Raw genomic sequence first — 21,382 nt, forward strand, 5'->3', positions numbered from 1 at the left:
CACAGAACTGTAAGCATAGAATATATGTAAGAATATATAACTTTTATTGGTGTGAGTCTGGGGTGGTTGCGTTACGTATGAATGGCGAAGTCAACTAGGAGCTGCCCTGTGCATGCCAAATGAGTGCCAGTAAAACCTTTAACATCAAACATTTTTACGGATTTTGTTTAGGACACTTTTTAAAAAGAAGTCATTAGAGCTCCTTTTCCAAGTTTTACTCTTTTGTTGATAATCTTTTTAAACTTCCGCTGGTTTTATGTTCCAGTTGGTTTTGTATAAATTTTGGAAGTGAGGAGAAAAAGATTATTTAATTAGGAGCTTTAGGAAGAGCTATTTAAAGTCATAGAGTCTACTTTTAAATCTCAATGCCTTATGTTTGAGGTTCTCATCTTTGTGGCTGGAAAGGACTGGACTTCATCAGTGTCTCTGGTTCAGGACTGAATATAGCAAATGTAAGTTTAAATCTTTTAGGAAAGAAAAGCAGATTTATTTTGAATATTGGTTATTTGAAAGCTGATCAAAGGGTTGGAACATTTGACGTGCAAGCTGAATTTATGGGCAGATCATAGAAAGAGGTCAGAAGTCCAAAACAAGTGGAGTATAGTTCATAATTATTCCACATTTTTACTCTGTTATTACAGAAGCAAATGAATTCATTCTAGTGCTATTAAGAATAGAATATCAGATAAATAAATATTCATATTCACACACAAGCCTCCTGTTTTTCAGAAATTGAAAATCATCATAACCGAAGCAACATGAATATCCAGCGTTCATTAAAAGAGATAAATGAAGAGTTTTATTCCATGGAACATGAGGACGTTGACTCAGCCACAACTTATTCAGGTTCCAAGAGCCTGCTTTCTCTCAAATTGAGTGTAACAAGTACAGATGCACTTGATGACTGTGAAATCATAGATGATATAGAGGAACTGAAACAAAGAATTAAGAATATGAAGTCTGAGCTTGAAAAGTACAAAATGTTCGTGTTTCATTTGCAGACCTCTAACCAGCTTTTATCGAGTGGTATGTCCACTATAGTTTTGAGTGGCACAGCCTCGCCTGTGAAAGAACAAGTTATACGAGTGCAAGATACTGCTATGGCTATGCAAGAAACTGAAGCATATTCTAGTGTACATCAGCAGATGGGTTATGAGATCCACACGGAAAATGGGAATTCACAGTCTTCAGAAACACCTGGTACATGGACAACACAGCATCTTAAGGATGTACTATCAGCAAATGAGGCAGAACTCGGAAAAGAGCAAATTGCAAATATGCATCTTCTTGATGAAGTGTATCTTCTTCAAAACAAACTTAGAGAAGCATCACCATCCAAGTGAGTAACGTCATTACTGTTTCAGTTTCCTTTTTGTAAACAGCAATAGCAATAACAGAGGAAGGTAATATGAAGATCATTTTATTCACATACAAGCACATTGTTATGGTAAAGGCTGAATTTCACTGACATTAACATAAAGCAACTGAAACATTTAGTTAAAAGATGCCTTGCAATAAAAAATACTGTTTTTCTTATTACAGAATTCCTCCTAATATGCCATCTCCTGCTCTGTAATGATTCTGTGCCAGACTTTTGTATCTCTTCCCACACCCCAAACCCACAGCTTTCTTTGCTGCAAGATGTGGCCTCTTGAGCAAAATCAGCTCTCTTCAGGTTACTGTCTGAGAAGGGAGGACCTCTAAAATCAGCCTGTTACAGTTTTGCAGCACTCAGAATTATTTTTGCTAGTGACAAAAATAAGAAAACTCAACATTAGTTCTAAACCAGAAATACTTAGGTGGACAATTGGCCGACGGATTCATGCTATCCCTTCAGTTTATGTGACCACGTTTTATGTGTAAAATAAGAATTTTAGACTCAAGTTATAATTTATTTTGGAGTTATGTGCAGTAGTGCCTTCCTTTGAAGGATGTGAAGGTAGATATATATTGAAATTAATGAATGAAGTTTTATAACATAAACTCATAAGCTAGAAAATCATTCATGGGAGACTGGAAGGTATCAGTCTTGCTTTTCATATGGAAAGATTGAGAGCAGCAATTTGGATTGCATATATATAAGTCACAGACATAAAATGTGGTCTTATAGTACCAAACTTCTTTTTTGGCTCTAGTATCATTACTTTCCTGAGGGTCTGTACAATGGCAGGAAGTATAACAAAGACAGACAATTCAGCCCATTGGCTTTCTTCAGAATGCTTGAGTGAAAATATTTGGAGTCACTGAGCAACCACCACCAAGAACAGCAATATATCTTTAGCTATTACTCTTGTAAAGCACGCCCCTGATACATAGTTCATATAAATTTATATACCTTGAAAACATACCTCATCTATGTTACAAAAGAAGATCTAATTGTATGAATTAAGGAATGAGAGAGTATGGATTGCAGCAAAGTTTTTATTGCCACTGTCCGGGATAACTGCATAAGTCACAAGTATATCCTGACTTGTGAAGTACAAGACTGTACTGGTGGTCATGGTCATGTCTCTGCTAATATTCTTTTTGTGTATTCACTTTCGTTTATTTTACTTTAGCACCTTTACATGCCGTCCAGGTTACTTCCAGGCAAACAAACAAGTTCATCATTCTAGTTTCTGCCCATCTTATAAATGAAGCAGTTAGGTAAAGAATAATAACCCACAAGTTATGCCGATAAATAGAAAACGGAACAGTTAACAGCCACAATGACAAATGTATCGTCTCCAAGAGCATTCTGAAAGAAAATTGAGTAACATAAAATTACAATTTTAATTCACTTTATATTTAAATGTTATTTATGGTCAGAAAATTGCTTTCAGAGATGATTCTTTTTCTCAGATATGATTCATTAGTTCATTCACAAGCTCAAGAACTCTCCATTCAACACCAACAAATTAAAGAGATGCGCGGTAGTTGTGTCACTTACCATCAACACCTGACCAGCCTTATTAAAGCTTTTGAGGAACTGCTTCAAGCCAGTGATGTGGATTATTATGTTGCTGAAGGCTTCCGTGAACAGCTGAATCACAGTGTACTATTGTTTGAGAAGTTAGAAAGGAAATTCCTGTATGGTAAGTAACAGTATTTCAGCAGGCTTATTGTCTGAGGTGTATTGACACTCTCAAAATTTCAGGGTATCTCCACTGAAGTCTTTCCATTAGTGTAATTCACAGTTGGTATTTAACACAATCTGTATTTAATTAAAAAGAAAAATTACAGGTTTCTGAAGGTTTTTCCCCTGTAGTGCAGGCACTTGCAAGTCAGGTGAATATGCTGCAGAGAGCTGAGTTGTGTTTTTCCAGCGAAAGATGAAATTATCATATTGTAGTCCATCTAGCCAATTTTCTGTGGCCAGTGCTTTGAAAAAATCCTCCAGGATTCTTACGCTGGACCCTTATGGAGGGTCAGTTACGAAGACAATGTCATGCTGATTTCTACATTGTGTAATATTGCGGTAGACAAAACAGAAATGAATTGTATGCAGGTACAAAATCATCTGTCACTGCATACACCAGGAAAAAGAGGCTTAGGCTTTATGGAGAACCCCACCCAAACGGCTCACTCTAGACAGTCTAGGAGTGAAGAAAATCTGTTTGGTCTGAAGGCAGAGGAGAAGACTTCCTTTCAGAATTTTGAGCCGCTCACAAAATTAAGAGACTATTGTACTGAAAATCGGTGTTTCTCTGAGGCTTTCTGCAGGGCAGACTAATAGAACGGGAGCCTCACGAGCGTGCGTTCTAGGAGAAGCCAACACAAGAAGCGTTGTCTTGGTAGTAGAGAATTGCCAGTGCAGGATGGAGTCTATTTGAAAAACAGTCAAATAAACGTTTGCCTTTGATAAACAGTCCTTTTGACTGTTTATCCTGATTCCCACCTATCGCTGGGCAAAGCATGAAGGTGGAATGACAGAGCCTTAAACATCTAAGAAAGGGGACCATCTCAGGAGCTTTAGTATTCCTTACATTTCTAATTATTTTATCTGAGACCTGGATCTTGCTCTCAAATGGTCTCTCTGGCTAAGGAAAGGGAGGTTTGTCTCTTTTGTAATAGAGAGTTAAAATGTCACCGTGTTTCATAAAACAGTCATCAAAATTGACATTTGTCACCTGAAGAAAAAGAGGCCATACATATTACCTTCACCTCTTATTCTGAAGAAAATTAGTGGCAAAGTGATGGAAAAGGGATGCTAACATAAGTGAAGTGCAGCAAGAAAGCCCTTTTCTTATTCTCACAAGGGTGACCTTTTCTGACCTAAACTACTGGCAATGCTTCCAGAGATTTCAGCTGCAAAATTGACATCTTCAGCCAAACACTTAGGGACCCTGACTCCTGTATCTTGCAGAAATTGGTTCGAGAAGATCACTTTGTTCAGAAACATTCAGGGCCCAGCATACAGTGGTCTGTACTCTGCCTTTCTCTAAAGAGAGTGGCAGCATGTTGCGGTTTTGACCGGCTCATATAAAGGAGCTGTGTATGAGGAAGAGGTATTATAGCTAGTGTGTCATAGCAGTATAACAAAAGATTGAGTATATTCAATGATTTCAGTGGCTACAGAGATTCCTTGCGTTTCCAGTAAGAAGATTGTGTAGTGAATAAACATTAAATGCCTTTAAAAAACCCCAAACCAACAGATGGTATCCTATATACTAGGAAAAGTCACTGACAACCGAGACAATTCAATATATCTAACACAATGGTGTTGCATTGAATCACGCATTAAAATAAAATGATGTTTGTAGGGTTATAAAGAACATTCGGCTTGCTAAGAATTGACTGTAAAGAAGTAGCATAAACAACCGTCTGTCTCTGCATTTCCACCCTGACCTTCAGTTCATTCCCCTGAAATTACAGCTGTGCAGCTCTTGCCTACCGCTTTTGCTTAATTGCACAGAAATTTTACAGTATGGGGAACGAAGGTGTCACCACAAAATTCTTATTTCCTTATTGAAATTAGCGTCTGAATTCAGGTCTCCAGCACTGAATTGTGCTTATGGTCACAAGCTACGCCTCTGAGAATATCGCAGGCAAGCGCCTGTGTATGCCTGTTTATTAAGGACAGTTGGTTAGCCTGACTGCAGTGGCCAAAATCCAACCGAGATGAAATTGTTTTTTTAATGTATTTTTTATTGAAGAAGTGATGGTATGTACCCCTAATTCTTCTTTCATGATAGAGCACAATGTTTTACATTTGTGTGTTAACTGAAACAGTAAGGCTGTAAAATCTGGCAAATGTGATACACAGTCATTCCTTAGTCATTTTTTTGAACTCCAGAGCAAGTTATTGTTTTTTTACTGTGCTATAAATGGCTTTGCTCATGTGCAGCATTTGGCATTAATGCCCATAGTGTTGAGAATTTAGAGAAGTCAATGGATACTCAATAATTTACTACTCTATATATTTAAATAAATTGTTGAAGATGGAGGAGGAAAAGTATTAATTTCAATATCTGTTTTTAATCAGATATTTCTGTTTTGCAGGAGAATCAATAGGTACTAAAGTTACTAAACTTTATGAGTTATCTCAAAGGTAAGAGCGCTGTCGAGTGTTTGTTAAATATACTGTTGTTTGATAAGTTGGTAAGGATGCTCCATGTTCTGTAGCACAGCTTCAACTGTGTTACTTTTTGGAAGGGCTTTTTCTTATGTTGCCTGTTTCATTAATAGCCATTTTGTTAATAAAATGTTCGTAGAAATCTAACTTGGGCTTTTTTCCCTACTTCTCAGCAAATGGCTGAGATACTGAGGTGAGGCATCGTGCCGCCAAGACTGTTCCTTTCATTAGCACGCACAAAGCGTTCACTTAGTGTGCCATGATGCGCTGGTGGGTATACTTAGGCTTTATCCTAATTGCAGCTGCTAGAAGGGACAGTCAGCTGCCTTTCTGTTTCCATGACCTTGTTGGGGCTGGCTCAGAATCACTGAAGTACAGTGCTGTCTGACTTCATTCTCAAAACACCCTTACGCTGAAGGTGAAGAGAGCAGGTGGTGTCAGGCTGCTCTATGCTGATTTTATGCCAGCCTGGGATTCTCTTGTGCTACAGAAATCCTCAGCTGGCTGTTCAAGGCAGCTTTAACTCTCCTTGACACAAAGGTGACTTAAGATAGGCTAGTGCTGGAATGTGAATGCTAGACTTGAGGTCCATTGATTATTCCTGCTGATTTCAGTGAGGTCTGAATTTCAGTCTAGATGTATATCTCTGATGCGTAGTGGGTGTTCATGCTCTGTCTCGTAAATCTCTTGCTTTTCCTCTGTCCTGTGAATTTGACACCATACTCTTTCTGTTTATCTTGCTTCCAAAATAATCAAGTCACTTGTACATTTAAAAATGTTTTGTTTGGCACGCAAGGGGTAACGAGAAGAACAACACAATGTACCAGCACCTTAAGGATGAATCACCTGTACCATCTGCTTTTCATAGCTTGTCTGACTTTGACATGTCAGAAAAGTCATCTCCTGGATCACCTGAGCGCAAACATGACCTCGCAGAAGGACAGCTTGGCGTACTGGCACTTCTGCCAAACAAGTTTCCCCCAGGTAATCTTTTCCCTCCTGACGATTCACTAGATATTGGGGAATTTTGATAAATAAGACATGAGGGAACCAATTAAGAAATAATGAGGAATTTTTGTCTATTTCAACTTTCCAGTATCTTGCATAACCATTGCAATTTCAGTAATAAGGCAGACAGAGATGACAATGATTAGAACTACCTCCTGTTTGAAACAAAATTAACTGTGATATTTTGTGCCTTTGTTGTTTTCGACAACGGTACTCCAGACGATCTTTAAATAGACAAGTTTTGAGGGAAAATAGACAATTGTCAAGAGATTATCACATTGAAAAAGAGAAATTTTCTAATTTTATAAAAGCCAGTGTTGTGTTTCCTTGAGAACTGTAAGTGCTACATAATTAATAAGCGGTGTCATGTTTGGCCTGGATAGTTTTGCTAAGCACAAGTGATGCTTGCAGTAGTTTGTTATAGGCAGCGATGAAAATTTAATAGCTGAGATAGCACGTACTGTTCAGGAGAAAAATATTGCAGAGTAAACCAGGAGTGTATGACATGGATAAACTGAAAAATAAGGTAGTGACAGTTAGAACAGGTAAGTTCCTGAGTAAAGCCGAAACTTACAGCCGATGGAACAAAATCGTAGAACGGCAAAGCGAGAAGGAAAAGGTACTGTAATGAAACTTGATACAACAGATTTATTTATTAACGTATACATTGTGTAAGTTAAAGTCAATTTTTTTTTCTGAGTTACTCTCGTAAGCTTCCTGTTGTTATAAGGAAAAATGTATAAAGTAGGTGCGTTGAGTCTAACTGTGAAGCTGCATTTCAGAACAGACACAGAGACAGTTTTAGCTGAGCAAAACTGTAATCTGCTACAGTTTTGTAGGAAGAAGAAATTAAAAGAAATCTTACAACAGGACATTCATGTAAGTTAAAATGTAGAACAGGAGTTTCAAGACTGTTTCATTGTGTTTCACTAAATGTATGGTTTGTGCAGTATATGGGAAAACACTGTTGTAGAGCCAGATGTATAATGTCTGCCATTTTTTAGCAGTTCTATATAGTTTTTTTAGTCCTAACACACATCAGGTATGATAGGAGTACACAGTGAAAAGGAATACAGTCATTCGCTCTATATAAAAAAAAAAGGGTCTCTCGGTTTATTTAGAGTTATTAATGGAGCATCTGCAAGAAATTCGAATCCTGAGACAACGTTTAGAAGACTCCATAAAAACTAATGAGAGACTGAGGAAGCAGCTTGAAAAACAAGTAACAGACAAAGAACTAGCTCAAGGTAAGAAGTTATTTCATCATGAATGAAATCCACCTTTTCTGCTTGAAGTCTGAAGGATCAAAATCTGTTGGAAACTTTTTATATGCTTTTTTTGAGTAAACCCCACGCCTTTACAGTTGCAAAATTAGGTGCCTTCCTCTGAATACCCCTGCATCTTGAGCTCTAGCAGCAGGCACAGCTTTTCCACAGTGCCTGCGGAGTGCCATAAACACAGATCTAATGTGCCTCTTCCTTGGCTCCACTGCTTGAAGTATGCCCAGTACTGATGCACAAATCTTTTATGGAATACAGGTACATCAGATGTCACCAGTAATTGCACACGTTGCTTAGAGAGCAGGACTTAAGTGTCATCAGGTAGTTTTATGCCATTTGATGATACCATGGTTGAATTTCATCCAGAGAACTGAAAGACCCTTCTAGTCCTGTTACCAGCTTAACAGCCTGTACTTTTTTCCTTTTGGATTTCATTAATTCATAATAGACTTTGATTTTAGGTTTTTCATCCTGATTTCTAGGATGTCATCTTCTTTTAATTCTCTGCTATGTCCAGTCAGGTGCAGTCGCAGGTGAGGAAGCCAGTCATATCAAGATGATTTTAGTGCAGCCTGGTGTAAGTAGAGGAGGAGTTGCTTTACTCTAAATTACATTGCTGCTATTGATAAAAATTTTGAATGTTGTGGAATTGGCTTTCCTACCTCTTCTCTCAGGCATGGTCAGTATGCTGCCACTGCTAACAGGACAGCTGGAGATTCCTCCTCTGGAATTTGCTGACTGCTTTAAAGCCGATGTATGTTAAGACACTGGGGCAAAATAGCCTTAATGGAACACAGTCTGGGCCGTGGTATTCAGCTTGCCATTTGAATTGATTGGTGTGATAAATGTCTTCTACGCAAAATGACATTGTGAGTTTTTAATGAGAAGTACCTGACAGAAACTGATGGAAATTTTAACATAGAGTTGGTTTGCATTCCGAACTGTAATATAAAGCAGTGGATGAAAAATACTAAAAACAGGAATGCAAATTCAGAGTCACTGCTCTCTGTTGTTGGCGTTCAGCGTCTTTGAAAGCCGAGCTCTGTGGTACGTTTGAAACTTTTCACAGGAAGGTGGCCAGGCTCTCGCTAAGGAGGCTTTCGTAGCACCTTTTCAAGCGCTCAGTACCAGGTGTACTTTCCCACACTTTGCTTTGTTCTTGTTCTCCTTCCCACGCTTTCTCCCATAGGACAATTGATTAATATGCAGTATTGCTCACAGTGGAAGTGGGCAGAGAATACATACATGCTTTCCTCTTCCTCAGTTTCACTAATATTGACATTAGATTCATTATGTTTTACATCATCTCCACAATCCATTTCTGTTGTTGTTTCAATGGATACTACCTACAAATGACAGCTGGCTTTCAAGAAGAATTTACACTGATGGAAAGGTGTATAAAAAGCATCCATTTCATTCATGAAGTATTTACGCTGCTGGAAAGGCATGCTGTTCTCATGAAATAACCACACTGAAACAGTTCCAGCTCTTTTACAGCTTCATAAAGATTCTGGCAAGGGCATCCATTAATCCAGTGAAAGTATATTTTCTTTATAAACTGTCTTATGCCTTCCATCTGTCTTCTTGCTGCCTCAGTACACCTACCAATGCATGGAGGAAAAATTTGGAGAAGAAAGGAAAATAGCTACATTGTACTGACTTCCAGTGTAAAAAGAAGCTCCTAAGTGATGCTGAAGCAGATCTTAGCTTTGAGACATAACCTTTCAAAACATTTTTTTACTTTTTACTTAATATTCTTACTTTTTTCCTTTAAAAAACAAAACAAAGTAAGTTGCCACATACTTAATTGTTAATGAGAATCTCTTAAATTCGTTTTCTTTTGAGTTGTTTGTTCAACAAAATTTAACACACACAATGGTTCCTGCCTCTCTGATATATATTGTATGTATGTATGTCTACACACACATCTGCCCACTATTGTTGCCGTGCTATTTTTAGTATTTAGATTTTCAAGGTATTTAAATGCCTCTGGGCTTCTGGTAGTCTATAAATGACAAAAGTGCTGGTAATGACTACATCATTACTATAGAGCTGAGATTTGAAGTGTATGCGGAACTAAAATAATTGCTGCAATCATTTCAAATGTTAGAATCGAAAATAAAATTAAAGGTTTAATTTTGAGTTTCCTTGGTTTCAAATGTTATTAACAGCAGTTAACATTAAAAAGGTTTTTTGTTTGCTTTTTGTAACCCATAAGTAACTAATGTATATACTCAGATTTATCTTCAGTTTTAGTTCCTCTTTATTTTACTTTATCTGGGAATGGATATGTATTTCCTTCCCCTTTGCTGTGATTTTCTACAGCATCTGTCTTTCAGTCAGTGTTTCCTTTGAAACTTTTGAGGTGCACTTCCTTAGCACTCACTTTTTCAGCACTTAACATAATGAAAACTCAGTATATTGCAATTGTAGGTCCTGATGCTCCACTTTACTCTGGTTAGTTGGACCTTTGCATCCATGGAGAGTGTAATGGATGTCAGCAGGGTTCTGCACAGAAGTAGTAGTCTCAGTAGTGGGTCAAATTACAGGATTGTGGCCTTATTACCACTGGATCTACATTATCCCTTATTATGTAAGATAACTAATAGTTATATTTTAAAGCTTTTCAGTAGGACTGTGATAGCATAACTTTTCAAATAGGATAAAGCTGGGTGATGGGCAGTAAATTAAATTAGAATCAAGATGAGACCATCAAGCTTTACCACTTCAAGTTGAATTGCTTTGTTAAAATCTGAAAGGAAAAAGCCTTTTGAGTTCACATAGCTACCTCAACTCTTTAACATATAGATAGTAAAATGCCATTAGTCCCAGGCTTCTAGAGCCTTTGAGTCTTTCAATAACTACAAGAGGTGCATATCATGGCACACTACATCCCAGTTAGGTAGTGAGTAAAAGCCTCAACTGGGATTACAATAAAATGAGATTACTCAGAGGAAGCGCAGCACATCAAATTGAATTGAACTGCCAGAGCTGAAAGGCATCCTCCTCATACATTCAGCTAATTTTTTGCCAGACAGTTCTTTCTCTGTCAACCAAATAGTTGACACTCGTGTAGATATCTCTGTCTTTAAAGCATAGTAGATACTGGGATAACCAATCAACTGCAAAATGCTTTTAATAGTAATGTTAATTCCAGTGGGTCCTGAAGTGTTTTACTGACTATAAGTAGGTTATAAGGGGCAATAGCAATTACAACGCTTGCATTTCAGAGGCAGCTACCTTGAGAGCGGAATAAAGCAGTTTTCAGAACGCGCTGTAACGTTACACGTCACTGTGGGATGAGTGGTGTAAATGCAATGCGTCGTGAGGATTACCCTGACTGGAATTTGACCAACTGAATGCTCAGTTTAACAGTTTAATTCATATGACTAGTGCCACAAGATCCTCAGAACAGGATTTATCAGCCTTAAATTTCAAGAAGTCAGACATCTAAACCTGGGCTGGTTATTCAGAGCTCCTCTTGGTGGCCCTGGAGAGAAGCCTGCCTCTTCAGAGGATAGTGCAACTCATCCTCAGAGAGGCACATAGACGTTACATCAAATAGGTTGCTCTGGAGGTGCCTGTTTTTCCCCATTGGTTATTGATGGAAGCCCTGGTTATGTAAACTTAAGACTGATGAATCTCCATCCCTGTGATCGATCGTAACTGTGTTCTCAGTTTGTGATCAGAGGCAAGAACTGTGATTCCAGCCTTATGTTCTAGGTTGGCCTGGTAGCAAATGTATTATCAGACTTACTACCTTGAATTCCTACATTACCCACTGTGGATTAGTTTGTATTATCTAGCTATCCTTTGTAATGGTAGCACAAAATACAGCAGAGTATGAATAGCAGAATACTGAATAAGAGTTTTACGGAACACTGTAGACCTTTGTACGGTTTACAGCATTTTAAAAGCATAGCAATGTTAGAAAATACTCCTGCATTTTGTCCTGTTGCATTTGTGGCTGACAGGTGAAAACTGATAAGGGTAGTTTTGCAATTTTGTTAATGATCGGTCAGTGATGGGAGGTACTTGTGATTCAGAGCTTTGGGTCACTTGGCATTTACTTGAATTGCCTCTCAGTTTGTAGTGATAACCTTCAAAATATAGAGGGGATAAATATCTTTCATAGCATGTTTTTCTGCAATTTTTAAAATTGTTCTTGTCTGGAAAGTTTAATCTTTAATGACCTAGAAATGACTCATAAATCATTTTTATGTATATATTTATAGGTTCTGCAAACATTTTTATCCATGGCTCAGAGCAACATAATTCCCTGACTTCTGAAATTCATTTCCTGAGGAAGCAAAATCAAGTTCTGAATGTAATGCTAGCAAAAGGATCCAGAGGTAAAATATAACACTGTGCTTTACAGGAGTAGACTGCAACTCACTCCAAATTAGCAAACAGTAAAGTAGTTAGAGTCCATTTATTTAATTGGCTTCCCTGTTCTTCCCACTTCTGAAATTCCATACTCAACCATAAGCACTCAAACTGGGTTTAGTAGTGATGAGGGGGGGTGGAGCAATGTTCTTTCTTTCTGTTTATTCAGCATTTTCAATTTTTAATGTGCTTTTTAATATTCATTTCCTGCTCCTTTTCCCCCGTGCTTCTATTCCTGAATAGTTTCACTCAGTTCTGTTCTCTTGTAAAGTGCTTCCAAAAAGAAGATACTTAACCTGCCCAGTCCACCCTCTGCAGCAGACTCCTGAGCTTGGGAGTAATTAGTTTGTTTCCCTTTGCAATTCTTCTGTACTGAATGGTTTCATTAACAGAAATATTTGTAATCTCTTTGATTAACATTAAACTTTCCTTATCTTCACATCTGTGAAGAGAGAACATTAGCAGTCTATCCTATTCTTTTCCCCTAAGAAAACCAAAAACTAGCAGTTCTTAAAGGCAGCTTAAGCCAAAATTAGGTATATTTTCAGAGCAGTGTAGAGACTTTGTATAAAAGCACTTGTACTTCTTCGAGTCATGCATTCTCTCATCTCTTTTAGCACTTCTTGGAGCTTAACAGTTTGTTCAAGTTCTGCTTTTTATTAATACGAGGTGTTGCTGCTTTTGTTTGTTTCCGTGTTTGACAATATGATATGGTAATATCGGGGTTTCTTTGTATAAGAACCGTGATGAATAAAACATTGTTGCCCTTGTGTTTTAAAATAATGCCAGTGTCTCTGGAGTTTGTGGGCTTCCTTTTTTTTTTCTCTTTTTTTTAAAAATTTTTTAAATCTTTTTCTTCCCTAGAGCCACTACTTAAGTACCTCCTGCTTTCTTTGGTCTCAGGTGCTTTCTGTCTAGTGTTAGCTTTGACCTCTTCAGTGGTGAAAGGCTGGGGATGCACATGTTTAACAGCACGTGGGAATTACCATTTTCATACACTTCTAATGAGTCTGCTGAAGATGAGGAGTGAATTTCTAACTGTCAGGAAATGGAACAATTCCTCTCTGTTGCTTCTTTGCCTCCTCCTTTTCTGGTGTTAAACCTAGGGTCACAAACTTACTTATTTGTCCTGTTAGCCTCTCTGATAGCAGGTATCTCAATATCATCAGTTGTTCCTACCAACAGTTCTTTGCCACAGAATTAATTTTAGGGAATTGCTTTTTTTAAGGAAAGAAGGTCTGGTATGATAGAGTTTGCAGATAAGTAGCGCTACGAAAGAGAGGATGGAGGGATTGCTGTGGGACAAGGAGACGGGAACAAGCCTAGTCAGTTCTTTCCTTCCTAAAAAGAAGTTGAATTTGTTGTTTGGTGAGGAGAGGCAAAATTCATATACCTTCTTTGGGAACGTGCTGCCACAAGTTTTTGAATGCTGTCCTTCTGACCAATTTCAAAGAGGTGTTGGGGGCGTTTGCCTTACCAGGTTGTACACAGGTTTTTTATTGAGCTCTTTTATCGAATCCTTTGGGAGTCCTGGGGTTTGAATGTTGTACTGTTACAGAAAATGCATCTACCAAAAATCATTAAAAAATTCAAAATACTGAAATCCTAAAGCTCACAAGAGCAGCTGTTACTTTCTCTCAGTCTCTAAAAAAGCTGATTTTGTTAAAAAGCATGGCTTCAGTGTGTTGTGGGCGTTGCAAATACCTTGTATTTCTTCTTGTTGCAGATAAACAAAAGGAAAATGAGAAGTTAAGAGAATCCCTTTCTAAGAAGAATGCAATCATTGAGCATCTTCACGAGGATTATGAATGCATCAAGAAAGAAAATGAAAGGTTGCAAAAGCAAATTGGCAAAAAGGAGGATGAAACCAGATATCTGACACGTGAGATTTACAGCAGTCGTAATGAATTAAACAGGTATTGATTCTGTCCACATTTAGACATTCATTTAGAGAAGAAAATTGTCCATGTGACATGCATGTGTTTAGCCATCGCCATTAACATTAATGAGGTGCATAGCTATATTCCAAAGGCAAGGGGAGAATTATGGAAGAAAGAGGAACGGATTTTAGATTTTGAAATAAACAAGAAGAATTTAACCTCTAACTTCGCAGTTCATTGGAACTTTACAGGTTGCAAACAGAACTGAACGTAAAGCAACATCAGCTCTCTGAGAATGACAAGTTACTGCAGTCACTCCGAATTGAGCTCAAGGTTTATGAAAAGTTGGAAGAAGCAAGGAAAAGGAAGACAGGTATAAATGCACAGTTGTTTCTGTACAGTTCTTGGTCCTTGCAGCCCTTCCCTCTCTGAATGTGTGAAGTTAAGCTCTGTGATTATGTTCTGAGTAAGCACACCAAAGTTTCTTTTATCTTTGCTAGCTAAGCTAACCACAAGTATTGATGAGGCAGTGGCTCAGTCTGAATAAGCTTCATGGGGATATTTGCTTTTCGTTATTATATTTATTATATTTATTTGCTTTTATTTATATTTACTTGTCATATTATATTTACTTGTCATCTAAACGCATGCTGTTCCATTCCTGCAGCTAGTGCTTACTCAGGTAGCTTGTGCTTTCTCTTAAGACTGAATATGAGAGTAGTTTCTTCTCCCTAGGGCTAGAGAGAAGTGCTGGCACCTCTCTCTAAGTGAGACATTTAATAATTTCCTGTGCGTTTTTTGTCACTAAAGGTGAGGGGTAGGAATGAGACTTATATGGCTTCTTCCTACCCCTTTAAGGACGTTATACCACCACATAGCTGGTTTTATGGTTAGGTAGAAGTGTCGTCTCTACTAGACCAGAAAGCTGGTCTTTACTGCGTGCTTTCTGTAGGATCCAGCAAATTTCCCATTAGCGGTTCATGTGGAAGTTCATTTTTCTTCCTGCTTGTTGGCATAGGGCTTTAAGCCAAAGCTGGCTGAGGGATAGAGGTAAGTTTCCTTGCGCAACTCATAAGGTAATTAGACGGTGCTGCACCGTCCTTCCTGCTCTCTGGAGAACGGTTTGATTTCAGCATGGAAGAATACATGGAAATGTTTCTGTGCTGACTCCCTTCTATGAAAAGATGAACACAGCCCTTGCTTTTCTGAGGTTCAGATTGGTTCATCTGGTTGCCAGGTGATCACTGTTCTCCTTTTTCTTCAGTATATAAAATTAAACTCCCAGATGTACTCGATCCCTCCTCCTCACTGCAAGATTACCTGTTCCTTTTTCTTTCCCCAGACTGTGTGTTAATGCACTTCAAATTTTGTAAATCCTCTTCGTTCTCTTATTATAATTTTGCTTTTGGCGTGAGACTTACTAGCTTTTCTGGACAAAGTGAAAAATAATTTTCAGCTCTCTAAGTCTTTTGAGGGTAGAAGCAATTAGGACTTGCTTTTTTGTCAAACCATTATCTTAATACTGTTTGTAGTTAATTCTTAATATTGAGGATAAAGCTGGCTATAATTTACTTACTCAGCGTTGCAATAAAGGCTGCTAATATTTTAATTGTTAAAGATGTTAAGTGTTTCTGTTAAAATTTTCTCAGATCCCAGACATGATGCGTCGGAAGAATTTCGAAAAGATCAAAACAATCCACTTGACTTACGTGAACTATTGACTGAAATACAGAGTTTGCGAGTACAGCTTGAAAGAAGCATAGAGACAAACAAGACTTTGCATGAAAAATTAGAGGAGCAGCTTGCAAAAGAAAAGAGAGAGGAAGTGGGCTCAAAGTCAGCTGTGAATATCAACTACCTTTTCAAACAAGAAGCTCAGCATTATGCAGGAATCAATGGTACTGTGCCATTCATGCTCTTATCATACTGTAGAACCTATGCCTTGTTCTTTAAAGATGCTTCTTTTCTCTTAAAGCCTCATACAACATCAACTGCATGACTCGGGAGCTGTTTATCAGCCTTTCAAATTGCTTTCCAGTTAGAGCTATTAGTGCATCTGGAGGTGAAATGCACACTGTACTGTCTTATAGTCTCCGACTATCAGGTGCTTTTCATTCAAGAAAGGCATTTGCAGGCAATGTCTGGGAGGGAAGGATGCCTACATTAAACTGCCATAAATGTTGCTTCCCTGGGGATTCTTCTTTTTAATGCACAGCTCTATAGCATTTGTTAGGGGTGACTATATAATACTCAGGAATGATCAATAAGTGCACTACATGGTCTTTCTGTAAATCAGTTGTCCCCTTTATGCCCTTGAGGAATATTTTATCTTTATTTCAATCACTGTTAAGCGATATCATTTTAGCAAATCAGGGAAAATGTGATGTTTACACTCAGGGTTAGACTGTGGCCCTGATATAAATGTAGATGGGATACAAAGGGCACAAGAACGTTCTTTCTTGCTGCTAACGTCCCCTGCACAGTAACATCTTCCTGTACTTACAGCAGAAAGCCAGCTCTCCTACTGCCTGTACAGGTATACATCATATTATGAGAAGGAATAATAGTGGAGCTTTTTGTGTGCATACACTTTGCCCACACATGCCTATCTAACCGTATGCACCGCAGGAGGAAGCTGCACTAATCAAAGGAGTAGTGTGAGAGCTCATGAGACACAACAGGGTTTCTTACAGCCTTACTTCTCTGGAGGATCCACCATGCCCAATCAGAATCATACTTCAGGTGAAAAACATAACATACTCCACAATACTCTGTACAAGTAAGGGAGATGCTGACTTTAGCACATAAATTCTGCTAGCATTCTCTGTGCCCTTACTACTTGAACACTCAACTACAATCATGCGTTTCATACAGGGATGTCTCTTTAGGGCCAGTCATGATCAAGTAGGTGTGGAGTGACTATCAGGCAAGCAGTATGTATCACCAATATCCCCAAATTGCATTTGCTCCTGATAAGTTTCTAGGCAGAGTCCTAGATATTGCTCTTGACCTACATCAAGTTAAGTAGCTAAGAGCTGGAGAAGCTGGTTATGTCCTTGAGAAAATTGATATACAGGTAGGATAGCTTGGTTTGATACAGACCAGGAAGATTCCTTGGAACATCACAGCCAAATTTATTAGCTTTCTAGATGTACTGTGATTCTTTTCCTACCTTGTGTCTTTTCTCATAGATATTTTGGGAATTTGGCAGGTCTGAAGAGGGAGGATATAGATACAGTCTTACGGTTGATATAGCTGAGGAGAACGTCATACTTTCTGGGTAGAGTTAATGAGAAGCTTATATTTGTTGATTATAATATCTTCATTCAGGGTATATTTTAGATTATCTGAATAAAACTTGATTTTGAGAGGTATCTAGGGCTTTGGATAGATGCTGAAAACATGAATGTAAGTAAATGCTGGCAGATATATGCCCTCAGTACTAGAAAACCAGCTGTATTTCCCTGCTTCCTGACCCCAAGTGTAACATCAGCAAAGAAAAGGAACACAAGCAGGGCTTGGAAGATTTTTTTAGTAAGTATGTTCACTTCTACTGATGCACTCTTCTCTCTCCCATTTTGATACATAGAAAATCTTTGCAGATGCCCTGCTGCCCGCAGAAATGTTGTTGAGCTACAGAAGCGTGGACAGTGCATGTCACTGGCAAAACCAAGTACATCCAAAAACCTCTTAAACGTGCATGTCGTCTTTATCCCAGACTTTCTATTTGAGAGAACTCTAGTGTTGATCTGTTCTTTATCTAAGGTTAGAAAAAGTTAAAACGTCTTTTTTTTTTTTCTGTCCTAGGCACACACTTAACATCTAAAGATGATTTGGACAGCACTTCACACTGCAGTAGCACCTCATCTTCTAGTACTGTGTGTACCCCTCGTCTTGTGCCTGGACATCGTATGTGGGCAGACAAAAACGGACGGCATGTTCTTGGCTTGATTGAAGATTATAATGCTCTGCGGAAACAGATTTCAGAAGGGCAGCAGGTTTTAGCAGAAATGGAGATTTCTTTAAGAGAGGTCACTGGTATGAAACTGCAAGAACCTGGAATAAAGGTAAGCGGTGAAAGCTGTTAGAGGATGGTGAATTTTGCCTGGAGATGCAAGGTGTGTAGATTACATGAACAAAGAAACAGGCAAACGGTGCAGCAGGTTCTCTGAATAACTGTCAGGGCACCACAGCCTCATCTAGATGCAGGCACCTCTTTGTAATTCTGGGCTAATGAGGCTATTAGTTAATTCTGGTCCTTTAATAAGCAATCTCACTTTTACTTGCAACTTGAAACAAGGAGGAACAACTTGCTTTTACTGTGGAAACTGGTAGTTGTTACACTGGAAATGATTTAAAAAAAACAGATACACCTTTGGAAATGCTTAGAAAGGAATTAAACTGAGGGTATGTATCAGTAACCTAGGTATAAAAATAATTAAGGCAATATTGTTGTACTGAAGGTTTTGGATAAGCCCAGGAAATACGAGACAATTAGAAGAAAGCTAATATGCAGCTGAAGATATACAGCTGATAAGTACTCCACTTATCACCTGATATTGCTAGAGGGCAGAATATAGCTAACTGTACATTAATGATTGATGTATGTGTATGATGTAATGAGGGTTGTATCATGTTAGGGAATTTTAAAAATATTTTTCAGCCTGCTGGTATTGATTGAATACTGTAGCAGTATCATAAGCTAGTCTAGCAATTTGAATATCTTATTAATGATCAAATCTTGTCTTCTAATACATGGTGTATGTTTCTGCATCCCATGTGACACAGTAATATCAAATCATAGCATTCTTGCTGTAGTCGTAAACATAATAATTCTTAAAGTGATAAAATGTTTGCCTTGCGTTGACTAATGCACTGAAGGAAGTATAGTATACAACAGGTACTTACTTCTTTTCCTGTGAGATCAGGAGAAAAAGTAATGCTTACTCATACTATTCTTTTATTACTTATTATTGTTAATTCCTGGATACAGTTAGTGGACTGGTAATGTATTTGGGAAGGATAGAATACGACAGATCTACCTATAGGCTTCAGGAAAAAGGGAAGGAATGATTTGTGCATGTCCATGGCAGATGATACTGAACTAAGAAACTTAAATTGGAGCAGGAAAGGCTGGGATCAGACATTTGAAAAATATGCCAATGGTAAAAATATTGAAATTCTAGAATGGACACTGCTCGGGGACACTAGTGAATCGCTATCACTGGAGACCTGTTTAACAACAGGTTACATGAATGTTTGTGAAAAATTACATGTAGAGTTTTCCTGCCCTGGAGTAGGAAAGTGAAGTAGGTGACTAATGAAGGTCCCTTTCACCCTTCCACTTTTACAGTAAAATAAATGTTGTTAAAACCAGGCCTGTGTGGGTCTTTAAAAACCAGAAGGTGACAACTGCGTGGTTTAATTTTCTTTCTCTGTCGTGGTTATGGATAGTGAAGCTATTGAAGATGCAGCTTACAACAATTCTGAAATTCTTTTTGTGGTATCACGTGTACTCACGCAGTAAAACAACATCTGGATGACAATTAGACTCTCTGAAGTATCGTATTCAATTGACCTAGTTAAAATACTAATAATAACTGAAAAAGTAGCCTCCCTGTAAGATCTTAACTTTTTTTGTTGGTGTAAAGATAAAAGCGGGAAGTTTCACAATTTGCAATTTCCTATGAAACTTTTACATCTCTGAAGTTTCAGACTACTTAGCAAATGGGACATTTTATGTGACAGGAGGATTCTGGTTAGATAACAATGCGAAATAAGTATTCAGATGATATATTGGATGGGGGCAGGAAGCATGAATGCTTTTCTTTCGCTACCCTCCCTCCCTCTATCACAATTGCATTGGCAGTTTATTTGCTCCTCCTGCATTCTTTCCCTCTTTTTTTCTCTGTTATTTCATGTTTATGCAATTTCTTCAATTTGATTTTCTCATCTCTCAGCAGAGGAAAACATTTTATGTGTGTCCTGATAGTTATTTTGGCATTAAATGGAACAGTTTAAAGGGTCTGCTAAGAAACATCTATATTGGTTAAATTGATGTCTGTAGTCATTTGACTTTCAAATAACATGACACAAAATGCAAACAGAGAAAAGAGAGTTGCCAACCATTTCCATAGCAAATCTAGTAAATGTAACCTATGATTAATCATGGTTATTGGTTAGGATAAATCCTCTCCCTCCCTCAAATTTTCATACAATGTATAATTCAACAGTCTTTTTAAACTAATAAATTAGCTTTTTGCGGCACACGCTAGCTGTGTACATCATCTTAAATATGAAATCTTACTAACTGGATTTCCACTATTAATTAAGATGACAATTTCTTAATATTTTAAAAGTAAAATATAGCATATCTGTCATCCTCCAACGTAGGTTCCAGACCAGGCATCACTGCATAGCTTTTCTGCAGAGATTGACACGGTACAGCAGATTTTAGAAGAGGCTGCACGTTTATTGAAACTTCTCTGGAGAGTTTCCCTTCCAGTGAAAGCTGTACAGAATACTACTCATGGCACTCAGGTACTAATGTGTTTTATTTTGTTTGGTTTTTTTGGAACTGTTTTAACATGTGTCGAGGAAGATGCATGAGTTAGGAACGTGTCACTTGGGAAAATCTGTCAAAGATCATGAACTCAGGATAGCCAGTCTGCAGTCTCTGGCCGCGCAGACTTAGGTAGCTCTAGTCACTGGAGGCTAAGGCCAAATGTGAACTGGCTTTCTGTCGAGAGCATAGTGTGTGCTGGGGGGTTTATTCACAAAAGGCGTCACAGTAAAGGTGCAGTCCGTAACACTGATTTTGTGATATTCAGGAGACCTAGGCAGGTGACAAACATTCCATTTTAACAAGAAAAGGATTGGTCTGCCTGTTACGAAAACAAACTCAATTTGATTACGTTGTATGCCAGTAACAACAAAAACTTCAGCAACGTTCATATAATCTGAGCTACGTTTTACCTTTACGGTTTTGATGCCTAAGGTGTAAAATAAGAAGTTTTTTTAAAAGTGTGACAAAAAACTCAAGACAAGTTTTATAACATTTTAACTAAGAAGGATTGCACTATGCAAATGAAGGAAAGTAAACTGAATGAGGAATGAATTATCTATACTGTCCTAGTACTACCACTCAACAATGAAACTGTTTGAAACTCTGGCTTTAAAATAAATCTGAAATGTTTTCCCTGAGGTTTTTGTGTGCGTTTCTTCAGGGAAGCAGGATATTGCTGAGAAAATAAAGGTTTAGGAAAGCAAACATT

At 38.0% G+C, this 21,382-nt stretch overlaps 1 protein-coding gene across 4 annotated transcripts in view; it reads left to right on the plus strand.

Moving 5' to 3' along the window:
- Window positions 1–21,382, plus strand: part of CDK5RAP2 (CDK5 regulatory subunit associated protein 2) — a 212,462-nt gene that overhangs the window by 186,278 nt on the left and 4,802 nt on the right. For 3 of the 4 annotated variants that reach the window (XM_068914368.1, XM_068914366.1, XM_068914369.1), the window contains 11 exons: window positions 730–1,339; window positions 2,842–3,074; window positions 5,482–5,530; window positions 6,351–6,538; window positions 7,684–7,809; window positions 12,078–12,194; window positions 13,955–14,144; window positions 14,360–14,481; window positions 15,758–16,006; window positions 17,916–18,175; window positions 20,502–20,648. In XM_068914368.1, coding sequence (XP_068770469.1) covers window positions 730–1,339; window positions 2,842–3,074; window positions 5,482–5,530; window positions 6,351–6,538; window positions 7,684–7,809; window positions 12,078–12,194; window positions 13,955–14,144; window positions 14,360–14,481; window positions 15,758–16,006; window positions 17,916–18,175; window positions 20,502–20,648 — 2,291 coding nt within the window. The remainder of the gene's footprint in view (window positions 1–729; window positions 1,340–2,841; window positions 3,075–5,481; window positions 5,531–6,350; window positions 6,539–7,683; window positions 7,810–12,077; window positions 12,195–13,954; window positions 14,145–14,359; window positions 14,482–15,757; window positions 16,007–17,915; window positions 18,176–20,501; window positions 20,649–21,382) is intronic. The other variant, XM_068914370.1, reaches the window with a different exon arrangement.

This window comes from Struthio camelus, chromosome 20, assembly GCF_040807025.1.
Source record: "Struthio camelus isolate bStrCam1 chromosome 20, bStrCam1.hap1, whole genome shotgun sequence".
Classification (NCBI taxonomy): domain Eukaryota; kingdom Metazoa; phylum Chordata; class Aves; order Struthioniformes; family Struthionidae; genus Struthio; species Struthio camelus.